The sequence below is a fragment of the Camelus bactrianus genome, chromosome 7, assembly GCF_048773025.1.
Source record: "Camelus bactrianus isolate YW-2024 breed Bactrian camel chromosome 7, ASM4877302v1, whole genome shotgun sequence".
Lineage (NCBI taxonomy): Eukaryota > Metazoa > Chordata > Mammalia > Artiodactyla > Camelidae > Camelus > Camelus bactrianus.
The window spans coordinates 46,015,897-46,039,880 of record NC_133545.1 but is presented as its reverse complement, the minus strand read 5'-3'; the positions used below and the strand labels follow the sequence as shown (position 1 = coordinate 46,039,880).

General features: G+C 37.3%; 1 protein-coding gene and 1 pseudogene across 3 annotated transcripts in view; one reads left to right on the top strand and one right to left on the bottom strand.

Moving 5' to 3' along the window:
• IGF2BP3 (insulin like growth factor 2 mRNA binding protein 3) overlaps positions 1-23,984 on the bottom strand; it is a 121,891-nt gene that overhangs the window by 76,689 nt on the left and 21,218 nt on the right. For all 3 annotated transcript variants that reach the window (XM_074367346.1, XM_074367344.1, XM_074367345.1), the window contains exon 3: positions 9,507-9,555. In XM_074367346.1, the coding sequence (XP_074223447.1) occupies positions 9,507-9,555 (49 nt within the window). The remainder of the gene's footprint in view (positions 1-9,506; positions 9,556-23,984) is intronic.
• On the top strand, positions 23,726-23,899 carry LOC123612408 (U2 spliceosomal RNA; annotated as a pseudogene).

The following is a 23,984-nucleotide window of genomic DNA, read 5'->3' as shown; positions in this document are numbered from 1 at the left end:
GATCCTTACATCATTTTTTAAAAAGATAATCAAGGAATTATGAATGGTTAGATTTGATATTTGAAAGTTATTATTAATCTCATATGTGAATTTTTTAAAGAGATTTATGGGTTGAATTGTGTCTTCCCTAAAATTCATATGATACAGTCTTAATTCCCAGTATCTCAGTATATTTAGAGATAGGGTCTTTACAGATGTAGCCAAGTTAAAATGAGGTCATTAGAGTGGTCCCTAGTCCAGTATAGACGGTGTCCTCATAAAAAGGAGAAATCTGGACACAGACACACACAGTAAGAACGCCACATGAAGACTGGATTTACACTGCTACAAACAAGGAGCTATCAGAAGAGAGAGAGGCCTCAAACAAATCCTCTCAGCCCACAGCAGGAACCAAATGTGCTGACACCTGGATTTCAGAAGAACTGAGAGATTAAAAGTTTGTTCTTTAAGCCACCCAGTTTGTAAGGTTTTCTTATAGCAGCCCTAACAAACTAAAACAGAGACATTATCTCTTAGAGATGCTTTCATTATTTACTGAATTAAGTGATATCATGTCTAGGTTTTGCTTCACAATAATCTGAGGAGGGTAGAATTATAAATAAAAAACACAGGCTGACCATGTATTGATAAAAGTTGAAATTGAGTGTCATTATATTAGCCTTTTAGTTTATGCTTGATATTTTTCATAATAAAAGGTTTAAATAAAGGGCATGGAGATCTTTTAGACGACCATCTCAGAAGAACTATGAGCCTCAGGACAGAAGTCCAGGCATCAAGTGCAAGGGCATGGTCAACACAGGAAGGTAGCAGATAAGGACCTGAAACACTTGCCCCACACACCCCTCACTGAGGAGTCATAGGGAAGCTCTGGTATTCCCCAAATACCTTCACTAGATCTTTCTAACAAGGCACAGTCTGACCCATCCCAGAACAACGATGCATGAAGAACTCTACTGTCCACAATTCTCTAAACGGAAGAGTTTACCAATAACTTGATCAAATAATCTGTCCAAGCCCATTTATCATTCATAACCACAAATTTCTTCCAGACCTGGAAAGGATCCAGTCTTTACTGGGTTCACTGTCAAACTTTCAGGGGCATGTGGAAAATAAACAAATGAAGATAATTACAAGAAACAGAAATTTACCTTTGGGGGGAAGTTTCCTGTCTGAGTAAGCTGATTAAGAGCAGAAACTCTACCACTTTCCAGCTGCATGACCCTGAACAAGTTACCTCACCTCTTTGTACCTCAGCTGCCTCATCTGTAAAGTGGGGACATGGGGACATGGGACTGTTGTGAAGATGTTTAAAACAAGTTAAGTCAGCACCAGGCACTTTAGTGCTCAGCAAGTGTCAGCTCTTTATTGGCCAGTGCTCGGAGTCAGGTCATGGTGAAGAAGGATCCCCTATCAGTGTCAATGGTCTCCTCAAACTGCCTGTTAAGTTCCTTCAAAATCATTTGATAGAGACCAACTACTTCTAACAACTATTCACAGTCAAATTCACTGAAGCCTTGGTGATTTTCAGACAGTCCCAACAAAACCTCCTCTTGTGGTTTCCTGGACCCAGTTTCAATGTGCAGAGGAGCGTGGTTTCCCACATCACCAATAAGCAATTCTGAGACACTAGATGAGTGTCCTACAATTCAGCTCAATTCTGACACTACCTGGAGATAGCATCAGATTCCACAGGTTAAGGGTTCAGCCCCACAAGACTGCCCTCACCCTTCAGAGGCCAAAAGCAAGCCCAGGAGGATCACCTGTGCTTCCGGTCACCTGTGCTACAGCTAGGAGGTTCCAACAACCCTCTCCTTGGGTTCCATTACTTTGCTCGAACAGCTCACAGAAACATTTTACTTAATCACAGGTTTTTTTACCAAAGAAGATAATTCAGGAACAATCAGATGGAAGAGATGCATGGGGCAAGGTGTTGGGGAGAGGCCAATTCCTCTCTCTCCCCTCCCCAGAGGTGAGGGTAGGGGGAGCACACATGAGACTCAAAGTTTCAACCCTCTAATCACCTGGTTGGTAGCTCTCAGCCTTCAAAAGTCACATCATTATCAAAAGACCCCTTTATCACTCTCATCACTTAGGAAATTTCAAGGGATTTTAGGAGCTCTGGGTCAGAAAAGGAAGATAAAGACCCAATATTTATTTCTTATAAACCACAGTATCACACCTTTCCCTGGGATTCCCCAGGGCCAAAGAGGGAATCACCAGGCAAGGTTCTGTGCTACCTCTGAATAACTCTATGTTCACATACCAGGTTTCTGCCATACCATCTCCCTTGAAGAAAAGAGAAGAGTTTGAAAATCGCCAACCTAGAGTACTTTTTTGCTACTACCTTAAGCACCAAGAAGTCTGCTACAAAAGGCAGATTTTAAATGGGTTATTCCTAACATTTAACATTAATGCCTCCTGTGACTTCTTGCTCAGTTCATGGTTAACGTCAACCCCACTGTTTCTACAGGTATCTTTTTCTGCTTGAGTTAAAGTACCTCATGTTGTTAGCTTTACACTGTCGATTATACTTAAAAAGCTTTAGTCTCAATCAATTTCTGTTTCGCATTCATTCACACACCCATCATGGACCGTACAGCTTCTGACCAGGGCACCAAAAGGAATCAGCACTCAGTCAGATGAAGATGAATGACAGCTCCTGCAGTGTTTTTGTTTGTTTGTTTTTTGTGGGGGGAGGAAATTAGGTTTATTTATTTTTTTAATGGAGGTACTGGAGAATTGAACCCCGGACCTCGTGCTTGCTAAGCAGACGCTCTACCATTGAGCTACATCCTCCCCCTTTTGTGTTTTTAAGAACATCAAGATTCACTGGGGACTTCACCTTACAGACTCCAAGGCCGTTGCCTAAGTCTCTTCACTCGGAAGGCACCCCACCTCTCCCCAGTTTCCCAGGTCATCTTTTAACTCTCAGCACACACGCATCACGACTTACTATGAAGGCTCTTTGGGCCATTTAAACTATGCTACTGTTTGTTTTCGCCCCTGACTAGTTGACATGGCCTCACTACTTTGTTGCTTCCTTCCTTCTTTCTAAATAAAGACTCCTTTGCTCTCCCTTCTTCTGCAGCACCTAGCATAACGATACTGCTGTTTCCTACTTCCCTGCAGTGCAGCCAGGGAGGTCTCCAGTCATCAGCCTTCCCCACCACAGTCAGAGTCCACGTAGACTCAGACTTCACTGGGATGTTACCAGCTTTAAGAAGCCATTATCAATCTTACGGACGTTTCTGACCTCTATAACTCACTCTCATTAAGCACTTCTCCATTACAAGTCCTTGCCTCATCTCACAAGAGGATGTCGTTTTTCTGAGACACTACCTTATCTGTTAGAGTATATTTTTCATTACTGTCTGAAATGTGGGCATCTCTCTAAAGCATTAGCCCTTCTACCAGAAATTGAACGTGACTGACTTGAGTGTAATTTACATTTACGGGAACTTCTGCCTCCTCCTATAACATCTTACTATTAATGCCACACTCCCTACCCCCAAATTCAGAGAATAAACTTTGTTTAATCATGAAGGAAGCAAAGGCTTTCTAATACTCCTTATACCCTAGAAGTCAACTTTCTTCAAACTGGTTACTAAGAGGTAGGTTCAAACTAACAAGGCACTATTTTCAATAGCAACCCTATGGCCCTACAGAAAAGACTTTTAAGATTTCCTACAAGATCCACTTGTTAGGGCAATCTTATGGCCCTACAGAAAAGACATTTAAGATTTCCTACTAGATCCACTTACTTCCAAAAATTGCCTCAAGCTGACGCAGAAAAACCTAAAAGAATTTCAAAAGAGAAATCATTTAGATAACTCTGAGAGAAAAAAAGCAAACAGTATTTTACATTGCAAAGTTCAACATGTAGCTCTGGGCCTTCATGTTCAGTGTACTGGTTGTTTTCTTTCCACGTCAAGAACCAGAGACCAACCCACTGGTACGTGAGAAGACTGAATGCTATTTGAGGCTGCTTTAGTTTGAAGAGCTCCCCTTTACTTCCCTATGTTTAGACCAGGAGACAGCTTCCACTTCCTTTACTCAGTCACACCAGACACACACGTGGCAGAAACGGATCTTACACTGTGGAAACCTCTTCAGAGTTTCTTCCCAAGATACTCATCCTCTCGCCTCAATTAAGTCCAGGAAAAACCTGATATTCAGCCTTGAGGCAAAGCCAACATATATGCATTTTCTAGCAAGCTGTAATTTTAAAGTACATTCCCCATAAGCTCTTGTCTGATCACATATTCAAACGTTTGCCTCAGAAAATAAAGTCACTCCATCATGGGCAAAATCAGGTCCATGTCAGCGCGCAGAACCTTACAATGCGGACCACTAGCCAGACAGCTGACTCTGGGGAAATATCATTCTACTTTCAATACATGACCCCAAAATGAGAACCTAACTTGCCCTTTACTCTACACACTTCATTTACTTATTTAATGGGTTTTTCATTTCCCTTCAGGGATGGTATCCCTTTTAACATTTTATGAGTACCTGTAACTGTGATGAGAAAGTAGAATTAAGATAATAAGATTAAGGAAAACTCTCATTGAAAAGGCCTTTCTCTTTATATGCAGAAAGACACCCCTTAAATTGAGGAAATGGGGCCAATTTAAGACATTGAACAGGACAAAAGGACAAGTGTTCTCAGAAGTGTTTAAAGTCAGTGCTGTGCTGGGGCTCTAACCCTCCCTCACCTCTTCCCCATTGCAGAAGGTGCGCCTTCCAATCCTCCACACACACGTTTACCTCCCTTAGGGCATCTGAGCATCCAGCTCAGTCAACCATCAGGACTCTCAGTAGAGGAGCCCTTCCAGGTCTGGTCACACCAAAAATCCACTCTTCAAGTGCCTCAGGCAAGAGGGTAGGAGGTGGGGAAGAAACAGTTGCTTCTAACTCCCTTCCACAGTCCACATATTTGGGAAAAACCAAACCTACCTAACTCTCCAGCAGCAGGGCCTTCCAAAAGTTAGTTTCCCCATATCTGTATCTGCCCAAACACTTATGTAGCGAAAACATTGAGCCAGTCCAGAGTCCACAAGCACACTTTACCATCACCCAAAACTAAATGGCTGGAAATCATTTAACCCCTGCATGACATACAAAGCATGCAAGACACGCCACCCCAAGAATGAGGGAGTAATCTCCTTGCATCATTTGTCAGTATATGGTGGCACAGAGATGAAATAAGTAAGAAATATAAATATAAAATAAAAGTGTCACAGTGGTATAAAGCTAACTAACAATCCAATTACAGATCTTATACAACGCCTCACAGGACTGTTACTGCTATGGTTCCAGACTCTGTCCCTTCTCTCATGACCTCACAGAAAATGCCTCGTAAGAGGACTGGTAGGACAAGGGAGGAAGTTTCACTCCTGGGATAGAACTTTGACTGGATATTAAGCTCTCAGTTCCAAATCCATCTTTCAACTTTGTGATGCTGGGGCTGGGACTCTGCACTCTGTGGCTCCTTTGCCAGCCGTTCCCTATTGGTTTCTGTGGATGTTCTGCTTTGTAAAGCTATAGCGACTAACAGTATGTAAAGATGCAGTAATAGATAAATAAACCAAGGAAACAGACTAGTTATGTAAGAAAGACCCATACATATATAATCCCTTGATTTATGACAGAAGTGTCATTACTGTGAACTTGGGGAGAATAATTTTTCCAATAAACAGAGTAAACTGGGTATCCATGTGGAAATTTGAAAAGAATAAATATTACAGATGAATTCCACATTAAAACATGAAATACAGAACTATGGAGCTTCCAAAAGAAAGTGCAGGAGAATGTCTTCATGAGTTGGGATAGTCAAAAATTTCTTTAAAAGTTGATAAATTATACTATACATTAATACTAAAAACTTTCGGTTTGTCAAATGACACTGCTATGAGTGAAAAGTATGTCTGAGTTAGAGAAGATAATTGCAGTATATTTACCCAAAATAACACATTCAAATTTACAATAAATAAATAAAAGTCTAGAAAAAGCAACAGACCAAAAAAATTGACTAAGTACGTCACAAACACACACAAGGATATCTGTGTCCATATCTCTGTCTCTACATCAGTATCTTCATCAGGGAAGTGCAAATAAAATGATGATGAGATACTATTACACACACACACACACACAAGGCACTAGAGGAAGACTAGAAAGCAGGAGCGCAGACAGCGCATGTTCCTTCCCACAGATCCTCTGCTCGAGTCAGCGTCATCCTCCCAGCCATGGTCTCCAGCTGCTCTGGGCACTCCCAGAACCAGCTTCACTACATCCCTTCTTCCCCGATCCCAGGCACCCTCCATGGCCAGGGAGCATCCCTCACTCAGTCTCAGCTACTCAGAGCTCTTCCTTCAAGCTTCTAGGATCCGATAAGCTCAGCCTCTTCCCTTGACCCCTTTCCTCCCTGCTCAGCCCTCTGGGCAGTAGCTGCTGCCTGCAGTCACTACCTAGGGATCCCCTTTGGCTCTTGCAGCCAGCCCTCTAGCACCTGTGTAGCTTCCCCTGGGGTGATACCTAGTGGTTTTTGTGTGTGTGCTACAGGCTGGATCTGAGTGATTCAAGCCTAAGAACTTAAAGTTGGGGGGGAATAAATTTGGTTTTTATATCATTCCGAAATTGTAGTGTGCACTTATATGTACCAAGCATTTTTAAAGGGCTTCAGCGTGCATAATCCTATTAATGCCCATAGCAACCCAGTGAAGTGGCTATTATCATCCTCATGTTAGAAATGAGGAAAATGAGACTCTCAGAATTTTAAAAACAGGTTCAGAGCTCAGAAGACTAGTAAGTAGTGAAGCTGGGATACAACTCCAAGTCTGACTCCAAAGCCCACATACAAAAAACTCTAAGGCTCTTCTAGATACTCCATGCTGCTTCAAAGGGCTGTTTACATGGTTCACAAATAACTTAGTATAGGGATATGCTTTCTTCCTAGGTCTTATTCTGTAACAATCCCCTTTCCTTTTAATATGCCATCACTTGATTAGTAAGACAGTGTCATTTGTCCCATGCTCTGGACTTGGCTACTTTTTTCTTCATGGCATTTAATTTGTGCTTCTATCTTCTATTATTTCCTGTAAACTCAAAAGTCAGATTGAAATTGAATTCAGTCAAATCTTTTTTTTTAATAAGAATATTTCACCTATGTTGCTATGTATTACCTACTGCATCCAATCAGGAGGCACATAATGTCTGGTCATTCCACTTTCAATGATTCCAAGATTAATAGGTGGATTCAAAGTCTAATCCCTCCATTATTAAGAGAGCACAGACCTACAAATGCAAAGTTATCATCTTCTATGATAAGGCTTTGGCACAAGACAGCCAGCACACTCAGCATGCACAAATAAAATGTTATACAAAGTGCCTCCTCCAAAAGGAAATCAGATAGTGTTCATTCAAGTCTTCAAGGAAAGAAATATTCCAACAGGTCATCCTACTCCTGATAAGCCCTCAGTAAGTTTGTTTTTGTTAATAAATATTCCAAACTATTTAAAAATTTGTAAAGGGGTCAAAAGTCAACCACGCTTCTTACAAGTCAGTGTTCTTGCTTAATTCTTTAAATCCTGTGTGCCCATACTGGCCCATCTGAAAGTGGAGATAATGTCACCAACTTCATCTTACCTCACAGGACTATGGGAGGGCAAAATGAAAAGTTAGATACGGCAAATAAAAATTTATTCTCATAGATTAAATTTTACTCAGAATGAGCAAGAATGCAACAAACTACAAGCTTGAGAAGCCACCAAAAATACAGCAAGCAATGCTTGATAAGCCACTGCAACCTAAATTTGAAGAGATTAAACTATAAATGAATTAAAAGGAAACTGCCTCTTGCCTGCAGGTGATTTGCTAGTGCACTAATAATTCACATACTTAAAATTGGCTGCCACCATTTGACTATTTCATTGACAGCAATATTGCATCAGATACAGCTCCCAAACAGAAAATCACATTTACCATGGCCCATGTTAAAAGAGGATTAAACCAGTAATCTTGAAACCCTAACACTTGATTCAGGGACCCATCCTCCAAGCTACTAAATTCCCTAAACTAAATGTTAATCTAAACAAGAAAATTCTTTGAGTTTAATCTAGTAAGTCACTGTTTCCATCTACAAAAGTATACTTTTTATACATTATGGGGGGAGGATATAGCTCAGTGGTAGAGTGCATGCTTAGCATGCACAAGGTCCTGGGCTCATTCCCCAGTACCTCCTCCAAAAAAATAATAAATAAATAAATAAATATACATTATGTAAGTTGAAAAATATTCAGCATAGACCAAAGAACCAACTCCTCCTACAAAGATTAAACTCAATACTATTGTTCTGAAAATAAATGCTCTGTAAAATATTCTGAGCATAAATGATTTGTTACTAGCTGGACCTCAGACCAGCTTCCTTAACTCATTACCAAAGAAATTTTTTATCCATTCTTTGCGTTTTGATGAAGGTCCTGGTTTAGTGACTCTTCAAATATCACTGTGCAAGACTAATGTGAAACACACAAAAGCTAGTTACTCTTGATTTTTATATTAAAAACACATAAAAAGCTGAGCAATTTTCCCTGTACCACCTTTTCCAAAGTAGGTTTTAAGAACTTTCAGGTTCTATCATCTAGAAGAGTCAACAGACTTTTCCTTTTATCTTTTCAACCACTGGGGTCTCAAATTCTCACCATGACATCATCAACATGTTAAAGGCTATTTAACATGTAAGCCTGATAAAGGCTATTCAATTGTGCTAAAAGGTTTGTGTTTATATACAATCACTATAGTGCCACCATCTGAGCAAAAGAAAGCACAGTAACATTTTAAAACAAAGCATAAAATAAGCAGGTTATTTATTTTTAAAAAATTGCCAAGGAGAGAACTTCATATTTAAATACAACGAGCAAAACCCATCAGAGTAAATAAACGTACAGTTAAGGGAGAGTGAGGAGAAGAGGGATAAATTGGGAGTTCAAGATTTGCAGATACTGACTACTATATAGAAAACAGATAAACAACAAGGTCCTACTGCATAGCACAGGGAAGTATATTCAATATCTTGTAGTAACCCATAATGAAAAAGAATGTGAGAATGAAATATATGTAATGTATATGTATGACTGAAACATTATGCTGTACACCAGAAACTGACATGACATTGTAAACTGACTAAACTTCAATAAAAAATAAAAATTTAAAAAAATTTTTAAAAAGCCATCAGAAAGATCTCAAACAAGATTCTGTTAGGATGTGACTGAATGAAAAGCTTACCCAATTACCCCAGTACCTGTTTCAACTTTATCTCAAAGAGCAGATTTTTAAAAGATATGGTGTACCCTCATAAAGAAAAGCCCACTGCAAGGTACAGACCATAAAAGAGAAGGATTTTGTGTTCTAGAACATCCAAGAGTGGGAGAAGGAGAAACCCCTTCAGAAAAACTAAGAGTAGGCTTAGATACTGAAATCTTAGTTTTAAATAAAGAAATTCTTACCTCCCACTGTAAGTGAGGCGGGATATTTCGTATCTGAAGTTTCCGAATCCTGCAGAAGAATTAAAACGTTTTTTAAAAGAAAAAAAACACAAAAGCAAAAGATATTAATAGCCAAGATGGATGTTTAGAAACTACTAAATATTAATTTTATATTAACTACAAACCAATATATATAAAGAAAATGCAGTCCAAGAAGGAAAAAGGAGACAAAGTTAATCACAGGATTCATATTGAGACCATTTGGAAATCTAGCATCATTGGATTGTTATGGTTTACTCTAAAAGCCACTAAAATTGGCAGATACAATGTTTGAAAAACATTTCATCTGATAACTGTATTCTAAGTTCAAATCCTTTAGCCTCAAAGTAAGCATCCCAGAACACAAACAAAGCCTTAGTCCAGATGTTCTTAATCTGAGATTGCAGCCAAGGGGTCCATGGATAGAATTCAAGGAACTTGGATAGGAGGGGCGGGCTGTGGGGTGGGGATCACATATTTATTTTCACTATCCCCTGACTGAAATTTAGCACCCTCTTCAACTCTGAATGCTGGCATCAAACCACAGTAGAATTACAAGACTTGTACTTTTGACATTAATATAAATCAGGTATTTTCCTATCACATTAAGTTGCTGCAGATCTTTAAATATCATGTACACTCATTACTGAGAAAGTCAGCTGTGTTGCTAGCAATTGTCACTTACGTTAACAGCACATTTTGAATTTTAACATTTTTCCAACTGTAGTTCAAAATAAATGATTTCCTTTATAATCATATGTATTTTATTTTATACATTAAAAAGCATCCTAAGAGGGCCATACATTTCAGGCTGCCAAAGGAGTCTATGGTACAGAAAACATTAAAAATCCCCCAGTTTAGTTCAAATGCCTATATATATATATACACACACACACACATATATAACACAGTATGTATTTCATAAAATAATAAAAATTTATTGTCTTATATATCTCCTCTTCTACCCCCTCCTCAATGATATCAGAGGGAGAGAGCAGAGGAGAGGGGGTGGAAGGAAGGAAGGAAGGAAGGCACATGAATTATGTGAGACTGTACTACGGATACTCACACTAGTCACACCCTTAGGAGGGAAAGGAATTTACAGTCAACTAGCTATTTTTTTTTAAAAATGAGACTAGCATTTAGGCACAACATCTCAAGTGAAATAATTACATTATTTAACCTCTAGAATTAGAACTACAGTTAATTTCCCTTTCTGGTTCAAATAATCCACTTATTTTTAAGTACCAGGGCAAAACACCAGCTTAGATTAGATTCATAGCCTAGTCCTTTGTCTTTTCCATTCACCCCAAAGCACAAGAACAAATAAACGCCACAGACACTGCCTGTTCCTTAGGAAACACTAAAAATGTAGATTAACCAAACTCAGGTACATCCTGTTTGTAATCATAAAATAGAGGGTGAAGGAAAAAGCATTCTTACATTATTTTTGTGAGACAGTAAAACAAAGCACAATCACCACGGACAGTGTATCAAAGAGATAGTGAGGCAATGTCAATTTAAGAAAAAAATTTTCAAGCACCACCTAGTCTCAGAATTTACAAATGCTAGTCTGGGATCTGTTTCAAAAATAACTCATGCACTAGTAATTGTTAAAGCTGCAGGATGCATACTGTATCTCTCCTTCTGTATAAGTTTTATATTGTATTTTCTATAAAAGCCTTAGAAAGATAGACCCTGATAAAAACATTTCTAAAACACAGATTTCAGAACTGCCATATCTTGCTTTAGCTAGCAGAAAAGTTACTCACATTATGTAAATATTTACCCTGGGTAACCAAGGAAGTAAGAATTATTTACTATACATTTGCAGTTGCTAATCTGTCTTAATCAAGCATCTGACAGTTAAGAAATAGCAGCACAGTGTTAAGAAACTAAGTATTCATCTCCACTGGCATCACTTTTCTGGGTATATATACTACCCCAAATTTTTTCCAATAGCACACACATAAGCGTGTATATAGAGTTCAGGTCAGCTAGCAGGGAATTATCACAAAACAAAAATCTACTTCACAGGGCTCCCAAGGAATTCTTTAAATCGGATACCATTTTTGGTACATTAGAAGTACCCCATTAGCCATGTTTTCCCCACTTTTTTTAAACATACCCATTTACTTATCAGAAGTTACTCCAAAATAATTATGTCCCTTTAACGGCTGTCCAGTTTCCATTATCTGATTCTCTCAAGTTTCATTTAGGATTATTTTCAGACAGTTCGTGTTTGACATCTAGAATTGTTCTTTCACACTTACCCAGTAACTATTCTCAAACCCTGCAGTTTCACCTCTGGCTCCTAACCCCATGTTCCACACTCTTATCAGTACAAAAGCCAAAAGGCTCAGCACTAAAAGAGGCCAAGCAAAAGCGTGAATTCTAACCAACCAGCTCATAAACACAAACTTCTGAGCAGGAAGGTAGGTGAGAAAATCTCCCCCACTCAGCTGTACTAATCAAGTGTTTTATCACCTGTTTTCTGAGTTCTTATCTCCCATCTAAGCTTTTAGAATTAGGTTATATTTAGGTTTGATTCTTAATACTTAAGAGTCAAGAAAATGGATACTGATATTTGTTTCTACCATGTGATTACCAAATAATTACAGTTCAATTTAACTATCAGCAAATTAAGTCAGTTTTTCACTTCCTCCTAAAACACACCTAGAAGTACAGGATCACACCCCATAACAGGAAGGACTCACTGCTACATTCAGAGCCTGGAACAGTGTCTGGCACCTGAGAAGCACTCAACTGATAGTTAAATTAACATCTGTTATAATATACAGAAAGGGAAGAAAACAAGACCCAGATCTGCTATCCAGGAGCTACTAACATTTCTAACGATCTTAAGTTAGAGAACAAAAACCAAGAAAATGCTGATTCAATCATTTGTGCTATTTTATGTGTATTAAAAACCTTGAAAACAATCTAAGTTAACCATACAGAATTTAAGGGTTCCCCCCAAACAGAGAAAATGGTGAAATGGGGTGAAGTTTAAGTTCTCATTTAACCTTTAAAAAATGCTTACTATGCTTGAAATAGTTATGATAAAAAAATGAGTACTGAATTTTCAACAAAGTGAAGTCAGAGAAAGACAAATGCTATATGATATTACTTATATGAGGAATCTAAAAACAAAAAAGATACAAATGAACTTATCTACAGAACAGAAAGGGACTCACAGACATAGAGAACAAACTGGAACTATAGTTACCAAAGAGGAAAGGGCGGGATGCGGGGGAGAGAGAAATGAGGAGTTTGGGATTAACAGATACACACTATTATATATAAAATAAACAACAAGGACCTACTATATAGCACAGGGAACTATATTCAATATTTTGTAATAACCTACAGTGGAAAAGAATCTGAAGAAGTATATATGTATAACTGAATCGCTTTGCTGTACACTTGAAACCAACACAAGACTACAAATCAATTATACTTCAATAAAAAATAAAAATAAATAAATTTAAACATAAAGGGCGGGAGTACTCATAATTTATTAAAACTTCATCTAATTACAAGATAAAAAATCAACAGAGAAGCTCAAGTAGACCCCAAAAGGCATCTTCAAGACTTTTAGTAATAAAAGGAACTGATTTAAATTGATTTTACAGAAATTTTCAAATCGACATCAAATGAGAAAAATAAAATCAACCTCCATAAGCCCATACCAGCTTCAGTTATCATGTAGGATCATCTGACCTTGTTTATCTGTATCACACCTGTACCAACAAGTCCCACTTACATGGCCTGTCATGCTGAAGCACATCAGTAAATACCAACAAAAGGAACTTTTTTTGTTTAAAAATAACTGTGTCACCATTATTGCTCCTAGAAATGATTAACAAAAATCCCTTGATAACAGATAACCACTGTTTTTATTTCCAATTGCCTAATAACTATGTTTTTACAGCTGATTGTTCATATCAAGATCCCAACAAGATGCACATACGTACAATGTCTCTTAGGTCTGTTTGACATAAAAGTTTCCCTTCACTCTGTTTTCTTGCTATTTATTTGTAGGTTCAGTTCATAAATCTCGTGCAATTACTCATTCTGGGTTTATCCATTGCATCCCCTGTGTCATTTTAAATAACTGTCATGTTGAATTTGACATACAATGATATGTAATATCTTTATATTACAAAGCATAAGACATATACGAACCTATTTCACCAAGTAATTAGAACCAGACAATTGAAGTTACCGTGCTCCTCTCCCATCCCAACGCCTGCCTCCCAGAATGTAACTATAAACCAAACTTTTTGTCATTTTTAAGCCTTTTACATTTATATCCCTTTAAAAATGATTCTTTAAGTAGCCAAAATACTATTTCTAGTCCTTAACAACAGACAAAATGTTCACATTAAATATCTAGTCAGACTTCAGGTTTCACCAATTCATTTTTTTAAGTTTGTTCAATCAGTATCCAAAAAGAGCCATGCATTTCAGTTGCTTCAGTAGGACTCTAGTCTCAGTAACTACATATTTCCCTTTTTATCCTTGCAACTTATTTGGAAAATAAAAAACACAAAACCTGTCATTTGTCCTCTGGTTTCTCACCGTCTGGATTTTGCTAATTACACTCCCATGGTGGTGTTTAATATATTACTCTGACCTCTATAAAAGTGGTAATTAAATCTGAAGATTTGATTTGTTTTTGTTCATTGCTGGTTGTTTGTTTGGGGAGAGACAATAATCTATCCCTGGGGGAGTCTTGTACTTCCATGATAAAGTATGTTATCACTGGTCGTCTTCCTGGATGTTGCAATCACTACTGACCATTGCCTAAATCTACTGTTTCATTCAAGGTTGAAAACAGATTTTCTCATTCTATCATGCCTTCCATATTTTTTTATTTAGTTGGAGTTCTTCCATAAGGAATAACTTTCTTTTATCAAGCATTTGGATACTCTGATCCACAGTAAGTACAGTGAAGGCAGGATGAGTGATTCCTCTTCTTCTGCAGATGATTTTGGACCCCTTTTCACGTCCCCTCACTCACCTGATTCATCCATAGCTGTGTGGACAGTCCAAGCACACTGAAGCTGTCCACATCTTTCCATCCCTAAGCACACACCTTATGCATCTTTGTTTTATCTCAGGTTTTTCTCCAAAGCCTCAGCAGAGCTCTAGAACAGCCCAGAAGCAGAAAAGAAATGAAACTCTTAAGACAATCTGTGATTTATGGAGGGAAATGTGGAAACCAGTAGATAAATGCTCCAGTTTTCCACCTGGGAGGCATTCTGTACATTTCTCTAAGGTCCTATTTCCTTATGGCAACCTCAGTAAAGTATTCTTCATTGGCTTGTCCTAAACTCCCATTTCACTCTCCCCATTCCCTCATGCTTGCGTCTTGAAATCATCTCCAAAATAAATCTGCTTCATATGCAAATCCGCATCTCAATCTTTTCTTCCAGGAGATCAAAGACATTATTATTTTAAACTTTTCAGAATAATGACTTGGTCCCCTGGCATTGTCCAAAGATGACCAAATGCTTATTTCTTTTCAGCGTCATTATGGGTTCATAGATATTTTGTGTGTATCAATCCATTGCATTAATTCTTTTTTCTTGATGAAACTTTCTTTTCTGTGTTTGGTTTTGGGCAGGGGGTAATCAGATAGATAGATAAATAGATAGATAAAACCTATTTATCTATATTTTTATTTATATGGAGGAACTGGTTTTGTTCATTTATTTAGTTGGAGGAACTGAGAATTGAACTCAGGACCTCACGCATGCTAAGCATCCACTCTACCACTGATCTATACCGCCTTCCCGCCCCACCTCTACCACATTAATTCTTTTTGAGGCTCAAATTCCCAATCTTTGGCTAGTCTATGGAAGCCTCTGAGTTGATCCTGCATCTTTCAAAGTGACTCCAGTAATCTTTGAGAGATGTTTGCTTTCTCTTATTATAATCCAGGTTCAACGTGCACACTTCCCACCTACCCCATCTTATCCAGTTTTATCTACACTGAGCACTGGTTCCTTTTTGTCACAAGTACTACAGAGACATAATCTGGTCACTAGGGTGCTCACTGTTATTGGGTTGATCACTGTTCCTGGACCAGAGCTAGAAAATATACATTTTGTTTCAAAGAGAAATAAACCATGTGTTCATGCTGATTATAGTCATCCTTCCATATTTGCAGGGAATTGGTTCCAGAACCTCCTCAGATCCCAGAATCCACACGATGCTCAAGTTCCTTATATAAAATGAGTAGTATCCCATATGCTTTAAATCATCTCTAGATACTTAACAATACCTAAGACAATGTAAATACTACATAAATAGCTGCAATTTCAATGTAAATGAGATATAAATAGTTGCTGGCCCAAGGCAAATTGAAGTTTTGCTTTTTGTAACTTTCTGGAAATTTTTTCCCACAAATATTTTTGACCCACAGTTGGTTGAATCCACAGATGTAGAACCCAAAAACACAGGTCAACCAAATTTTCGATTCAAGTTTTAGATTACTAGATTTTTTTCCCCGTCTTTGATATTTGCATCTTTTTTCCTAGTAAAGTTTGACACCAGATATAAATAAGAATATAAACAAGAGAATGTTTTATGTCTGTTATGGACTGAATGTTTATGTCCCCCTCCCCACAAAATTTCTACGTTGCAGCTTTAACCCCTAAAGTGATCGTATTCAGAGGTGGGGCCTTTGGGAAGTATTTAGGCTTACATGAGGACATAAGGGTGAAGCCCCCACAATGGATAACTGCTTAAGAAGAGGGACCAGGGCTCTCTTCACAGGCACACACTGAAGAACGCTTAGGGGAACCCACAGCAAGAACGCATCTGTCTAAGTCAGGAAGAGGGCCCTCACCAAGAACCCTAAGAATCTGCCTGAATCCTGATGTTGGACTTTCCAGCCTCCAGAACTGTGAGAAATAAACCCAGTCTACCAAACAAACAAACAAACAAACAAACAAAAAAAACTCAGTCTACAGTATTTTGTTATAGCAGTCCAAGCTGCCTAAGACAGTGTCTGTTATCTCATCCAACCTCACAGTCAGCATGTTACAGAGTAGGAGACAAAAGCACAGTTGACCTTGTCCAAGTACACACCACTCACGAGTGAAAACATGAGAAAACAGTTCTGGACATTGCAGCTCCAAAGTCTATCCTCTTAACTATATTCAACCTTACTGATTTCAAATGTAATCTAACCAATTACATAACCATATTAAATAGATTCAGAAAAATTACAGGTTGCATGTTAAACCGAAAAGGTCAAAGACATGCTAACCTTTGGCAAAATTTTCACTTTAGCCCAAAGCTTTAAACCATACATCAATTTTCATACCAAGGGTCACTACTGACATTAAATGGAGATTACATATTAATACCAAGAAAGGAAGCCAATTCCAACTATGCTGGAAACTCAGCTAATTTAACTGCCTCAAGATATTAGGAAAATTGTATACACCAGCACCCAGGCACTTGAAGCTTGTCATTCCATGCCGAGTCCTAGTACAAGACACACATGTGCATTAGATCTGCAACCTTCCAAACTATCTGTAAGTCCTAAGTGTTCATTTTCTTTACCTTATTTCTCACAAAAGGCTCGTCTCTCCTCTTTCTCTCTACCGTCACTTACACAAATCAAGAGAATCCACCCACTGCTTTTCTACTCCATAAAGAGGCTGAGGCTTGGATTATGATCTAACACTGCTAACATCTGCTGAAGACAGGAAGAGAAAAACCAAGTCTCACTGGTAACATGTTCCTTTTTGCCTGGCTTTCTTACAGGAAGAACTGGGATACATGGTCCGTATGTGAACTGGTCATTTTTAAATAAAGAGCCAAGCCTGTGGACTCAGAGCAGTATGGTGCAGCCTTTTCAACCTGCCACCTGGGGGCACTCTGCACCGGCTGCAGATCTCCATTCCAGCTGTGCCCAAGCAACACAGGCTACGCCCAGCGAGGAACCTGCTCACCCTGGCCAAATTCAGTAGTTACTTGCATTAACTTCAATATTCAATACTGTAATTATACCAATCCTTCCTCGTTTTACACAGTTAAGAATTAGCTCTTTAAAAGGTCAACCTCAATTTTTTAGAAGCAGAACACTCTAAGGAGATGAATACCAGTGGAAACGATGTGTTTCACATTGCTGGTGAAAAGCGTCAATTCGCATAACCTTGCCTCATCATCGACTTGGCAGTCTCTTATCAAATCCCCTGACTAGAAAGGAGCACAGCCTCTAACTCAAGGATTCTCTTTCTTACATCATTTCCTTAGGTAAAGCTGTACCAGGCTCCAAAACTTAGTTTTAAGTTTGTAAATAGAGAAAACTAGGAAGAACCCAGATGTCCAAGGAAAAGAGATGAGTGCAAAGAAAAAAAAGGCACCAAAAACTTACATAATGTTGGGGATAGAAGTGTTCCACATCGTGATTGCGGCTGTGCTTTCACAGGTGTATGTTAGCTGTCAAAACTCATTGTATTCCATGGTTTTAAAAAAGATGCACTTGACTGTATAAATCATACCTCAACACAACTGTTTAACAAAAAGGGATTAGCGAAATAAATTACAATATATACAACAAAAACTCACGAGACATTCTAAATGTGTAACGTTTAATGAGGACATATGTTCCTAACATTGTTCATTGAAAAAAAAAGCACATTACAAAACAAAACATGGATTATGATCTCATTTTAAAATGTGTGTTTTACCAAAGAAATGAAAAAATGTCCCCATGCAGAAGAAGAAAAAATGTGCAAACAGAAATAAAGAGGAGTGGTATAGCACCAAAACACTGATGAGCTCTGGCTGGAACAAGCACAAGCAGTTTTCAATTTCTTTTTGCTTATGTGTTTTATAAAATAAACGTTACTAACTGTTAAGGGGAAAATAAGCTATTATTTCCAACCTGCAGTATAACATAAGATTAATCAAGAGAAAACAGTTATCAGTCCAACAATTCTAACCAGCTCCCTAACATCAGTTCTCTCTCCCCTCCAAAGATTTTACAGTCTGGCAGAACAAAGTAGGCATTTCACAACAGTCTTCAAGAAGTGTCAGTAAAACTGGGAAGGAGGGAACAACGTTGAAATTTAGGAGTGAATCGGGTAGACCTCAGGCTTAGAATCTCTGTGAAAGACTGAATCCCACCTACTGGATTGAAGTTAGGAGGTCACATGTTCTGTAAAGAAAAGCGCATTTGCTCGAACACTTAATGGGGATGCCAGATCCTAGTGAACTCAACACTGGACAGAGGAAAGGAAAAGAAGACAAAGTATGTTTTCCCTCAACTGTACAGGAAGAGAGATGTCATTCTAAGTGTGGTCTAGGGAACGCCTACATTAGAATCACCAGGAGGGCTTACTTAAAACGAAGACTCCAGGGCCCCCATACAGACCTCCTAAATCCAAACCTCTAGGGATGCAGTGGGGAAATGTGGTTTCACACACAGTTTGGTGGCCACTGAGGTCTATTTAGCAGGGCAAGTCCCATGAAGGCAAAGTTGTTTCTACCTCACTCATGACTGTATACTCTAGTGCTCAGCAGACTGCCTGGCTCATAGTGGGCATATGTTACTCAACGTTGCTTAAACAAAGGAACAAAAGGCTCACTACAGCTCCAAGTGAGAATCGAAGGCGATTCTTCTGTCATCCCCCAGCTCCCAGATCTCCAAAGGAGCACCATCCAGGCCCCCTTAACTAAAATAGAGGTATGTATCTTTTAAAGGTACACACCTTATCATCTTAATCTACATAGAACAGCCAGACAGCTGTAAGTGTATGGATGGAAACCTGACTGAACCCAGGGGTACTGGGTTGGTCAAGTCCAGGAAAAACTGACTGTTCTTCTATGCGCTGCTCTTATTACTAATGCTTGCAACTATGCACTGCCATCTCTCTTGTAGGAGACTAAATGTCCCTTAAAGGGAGGAATATAGTTAAAGCTCTTAAACTTCCTTAGGATATGTGCAAAGCAAGATGACAGAATACTCTGAAAAATAGTTAAATTAATAGGGTACAAACTGATTGTTGATTCCTGAATAACCAAAGATTTCTCTAGTCATCATACTGAGAATGTGAAAATGTGCCTTTAATCAAAAAAGTCACCACGAGTATCTCAACCAACTACAGAAAACACATGCAGTTGAACATGAGGGAGAGTTTCTATTTAAATAAAAGACTCATTGTCTATATGACTCAAAAGTCTAGTATAACATTAACACAAGATAGCAAATTACACATATATTCCTTGAAAATGAGGGTGGTCACAAGGGAATAAAGTACTCAGATACAAAATCTCTAATATGTTTGAGTCACATTGAAAATTAATCATTCCCACATTTTTCCACTGTTAAACTAATTTTATAAATACCATTACATTTTTTTCCAGCAAGACTCACCATATTTTGTAACAAATGATTTGAAAAGTTGGTAAATCTTTTATTTTTTAATCTATTTTATTTTATTTTTGTTATTTGTTGGGGGGGAGATACTAGGTTTACTTATTTTAGACGGGGCACTGGGGACTGAACCCAAGACCTCATGCACGCTATGCACGTGCTCTAGTGCTTGAGCCATATCTTCCCTCTTGGAAGTTGTATTATCTTAAAACTACTCTGTCCAATGGAATAGTCACTGGCCACACAAGGCTACTGAGCACTTGAAACACGGCTAGCCCAGTCTAAATTGAACTGTTCTTGAGTGTAATACATGTAACAGATTTTGAAGACAGTACAAAAGAGTATAAAATTTCTCAATAATTTTTATACTGATCACATGTTAGAAAATTAAAATTTGAGATCAGGTTGTAGAATATACTAATTTCACCTGTTACTTCTTACTTCTTTCACTGGCTACTAGAAAAGTTTTATCACATATATAGTTCACATCTTTCAACAGGACAGAACTGATCTAAGAATTGTATATTCGATGTTCAAAGGCAAAACTGACTGAATTTTATTTCTGTTTATAGAGGTAATTTCAGGATCAAACAGTGTTTTATATGGTGGAATAATTATTTTCCACATAAGTCACCATCACTAAGTGAATTATACCTGTAAGAAGAGGTGTTATAAAAGGACTCAACTTTTAAAAGTAGTATATTTTGGATATAGGGGTATCTCTACAGTAACACTTTTATTTCATATTACTGCTAATTGGATATAGCCCTTATCCAAGGCAAATCTTTGGATTTGTGTTTTTTTTTTTTAATGGGAAAGATGCAGTTGGTCATTATCCAGTTCTAACACTGGTCATGATCATCAACTTTAAGTAACTACAATAATCCCACTACACCTGAGAGTCTGAAGAATGTAGAGAGTTTTTAGCTGCCTTGTTTCCCAGAAGTAGAGCTATACAATCCACAGTGTTTATATTTCCAATACATTTTGTATCATCAAATAAAATAAGCAAATAATTGTTATTGCTTGCAAGAGAATCGGTACAAAATTCTGTTTTATGCAATTGAAAAATTCTTATGTAGCAAGAAAACAAAGAAGGTAGACAAGTTTAATCCAAGTATTTATGACATTCCTCACCCAAGGCAACTCAACTCTTTTCTTCCAAGATGTAACCATACTAGACTTTGCAGATACCCTTTCACTGTGATTATACACAAAAACACACTACCTATGACGAATAATATCCAAGCCCATGGAGAACACAAGTCTCTCAAAGGAAGAGCTCCTGGTCTTCTTTAGTATATAGATATGACTGGCCAAAAAAGTTTAACATAGGCAAAAGGAGAGGGAGCACTGAACACCAAAGGTATAAAAGGCTCTCAACTTTGCAGAGTACTCACGCTCAAGTGTAACCAGAGCACATCTACCTGCCCTCAGACTTTCTCTATAACACAGATACCAAACCCCTTTACTCCCCAAAATGTTCTAACCCTTTTTTAACTATCAGAAAAACCATCACAAACCAAATCTGTCATTAACAACCTGTACAGTACAAATTTTAGTATTAAATTTTAGTAGGCTGGACTTTAGACTTTAACACCTTGTAAAAATGTTGAAATAAAAGCTTGTGCATTTTCAAAACACTTAAGAACGTGTTAAAGGACTAAGCTCTTTAATTAACTGCCTAAGACTGACCTATAGAAACAAGTGCAAAACCTAAGCTATCAGGACAGACCGTCCACCAGAGGGCAGCACACCAGGACTCTGACACACCCCTAACCACCAACCATCTGTTCATTTACATACCAGGTCATTTTTATTTTTACACAGGTTTCAGAAGGGCTGGGGAAAAACCTAGGTCAAAGTTTTAACTTTTTTTCCTCTAAGAGGTTCTACATCATACACATACACTTACATTTAGCATGCTCTCCTGACGATGAAAACTGGAACACATCTTACATGTAAAAATACTGTATCAGTTATAAATATTGGGGATTCTAAGTCCCTTCCCTATAGATTTATCTGATGGACATCATTAAAATAATTATGTATTCCTATGTTTAAAACTTTAGGTGTTTGAGGACTTGGGAAGGCTTTAAATATATAAAGTGGGCAAGTGAAAAACTAGCTATAGAACTCTATCTTCTCTCTCATACAAGCAGCAAAATCAACAGGAAAAATACTGTGTGCAACTTGGTCTGTCTTTCCAAAAGCCTGTAAATTCAGAGTCATAACAGTTCTAAGACCAAACAAACAGCATCAAAACAACTAACCAGAACCAGATCTGATTTACTTGTAACACCCAAATTTTAAAATTTTGTAGATTAAAAAAAAAAGACTTTCAAATGGGAAAACAGGTATACGTATGTGCATGACTGGGACATTATGCTATGCACCAGAAACTGACACATTATAACTGACTGTACTTCAATTTAAAAAAATTCAAAGAAAAAAAACTTTCAGAATCTTAATAGCGCTCATTTTTTTTCAGAAACTGCAAATCACCTAAGCAGACCATCTAAAAAACAGCCCAGCTGTGTATTTACAGTTATTGCCAACTATGATAATGGCTAAAAACGTTAATGTACATATCATTCTTATAGATCTGCTTTTTTAATTGATTAAGATTACTGTAAATTGTTAATCTTTCTCTTTCAAAATTGCTTTTTGGTCTCTCTAGCACCTGGGCACACTGGTCTTTGGCAGGACTCAATAGATAAGTTGAAAGAACAAAACTGCAAATAAGCCACGGAAGTCAAACTGCAAGTATCAATAGCTTTAAAATGCAATCTTTTGAAGCAGATTTATTATCAATTGGCTGTAAACTAATGACATCTTGGAAATTTAAGTTTTTTTCAAAGTCAGCAATATAGGAATCTATTTTCAAAAATCTCAATTCTTAGCATTTTTGTGTTTTCTTCATTATTGGAGTAACAAGAAATATACATACACATACTCAGACTTTGCTGAGGCCAATTCTAGATTCTAAGAAGTTTTAATGTTTCCAATTTTTATCAGAAAGCTTAAGTATTCCTTTACTAAAATATCCATTTAGTCCTTTGATAAATTTAGAGATTTTTAGGATGGCAGTGTTTAAACCAAATTAAAACCTACAATAAAACTAGCTAACTCAATTTTATCTTTGACCAAGACATTTGGAAGTAGTTTAGTGAAATTTTAACTTTTTTTTTAACATTTTCTATTGATTTATAATCATTTTACAATGTTGTGTCAAATTTCAGTGTAGAGCACAATTTTTCAGTTATACATGAACATATATATATTCATTGTCACATTTTTTCCTCTGTTAGCTACCGTAAGATCTTGCATATATTTCCTTGTGCTATACAGTATAACCTTGTTTATCTATTCTACAATTTTGAAATCCCAGTCTATCTCTTCCCACCCGAAATTTTAACTTTTAATTACTCTATCACAGAACTTACAATTTGTTCTGAAAAAGTTAAATACTAATACTGACATGCAAACTAACATGACCAAAATTATGTGTCAGATCTACATTATTTATTTACAGTATCAACAGTGATTTTTTAAAATAAGCTTGTTTAAAGTTCAAGATATAACTGATCTTAGATATATTGTGCAGTATTGAATTGCTAGCTATAGTTATTATGATATATTTAATAACATTTAATTATGTAGTTTATTTAAGAGCTATTAATTTAAATAAGTCTGTAAATTCAGTATTAGCCAGACTGATGTGCACTAAATGTTTCAGACTTCCACCTGGAATTAAAACATACCATTACTGCATTTGTTAAAAATTTATTAATGCAACTTCACCTTAAAATATTTAAAAATAATTTTATCAGTTTAATATCTGATACGTCCTCTATCTGAGGACAATATATTAAATGGATTTTTTGGGGCAGGGAGTTGGAATAAGAGCTTGCTCCATCCACTCCACGCATCGACCTGGTACTGCAGTACTTCCAGGAATGGTGCACCAAAAATAAAATAAAATTAAAATAAAATAAAATTAAAATAAAATTAAAATAAAATAAAATAAAATAAAATAAAATAAAATGTTTAAAGAT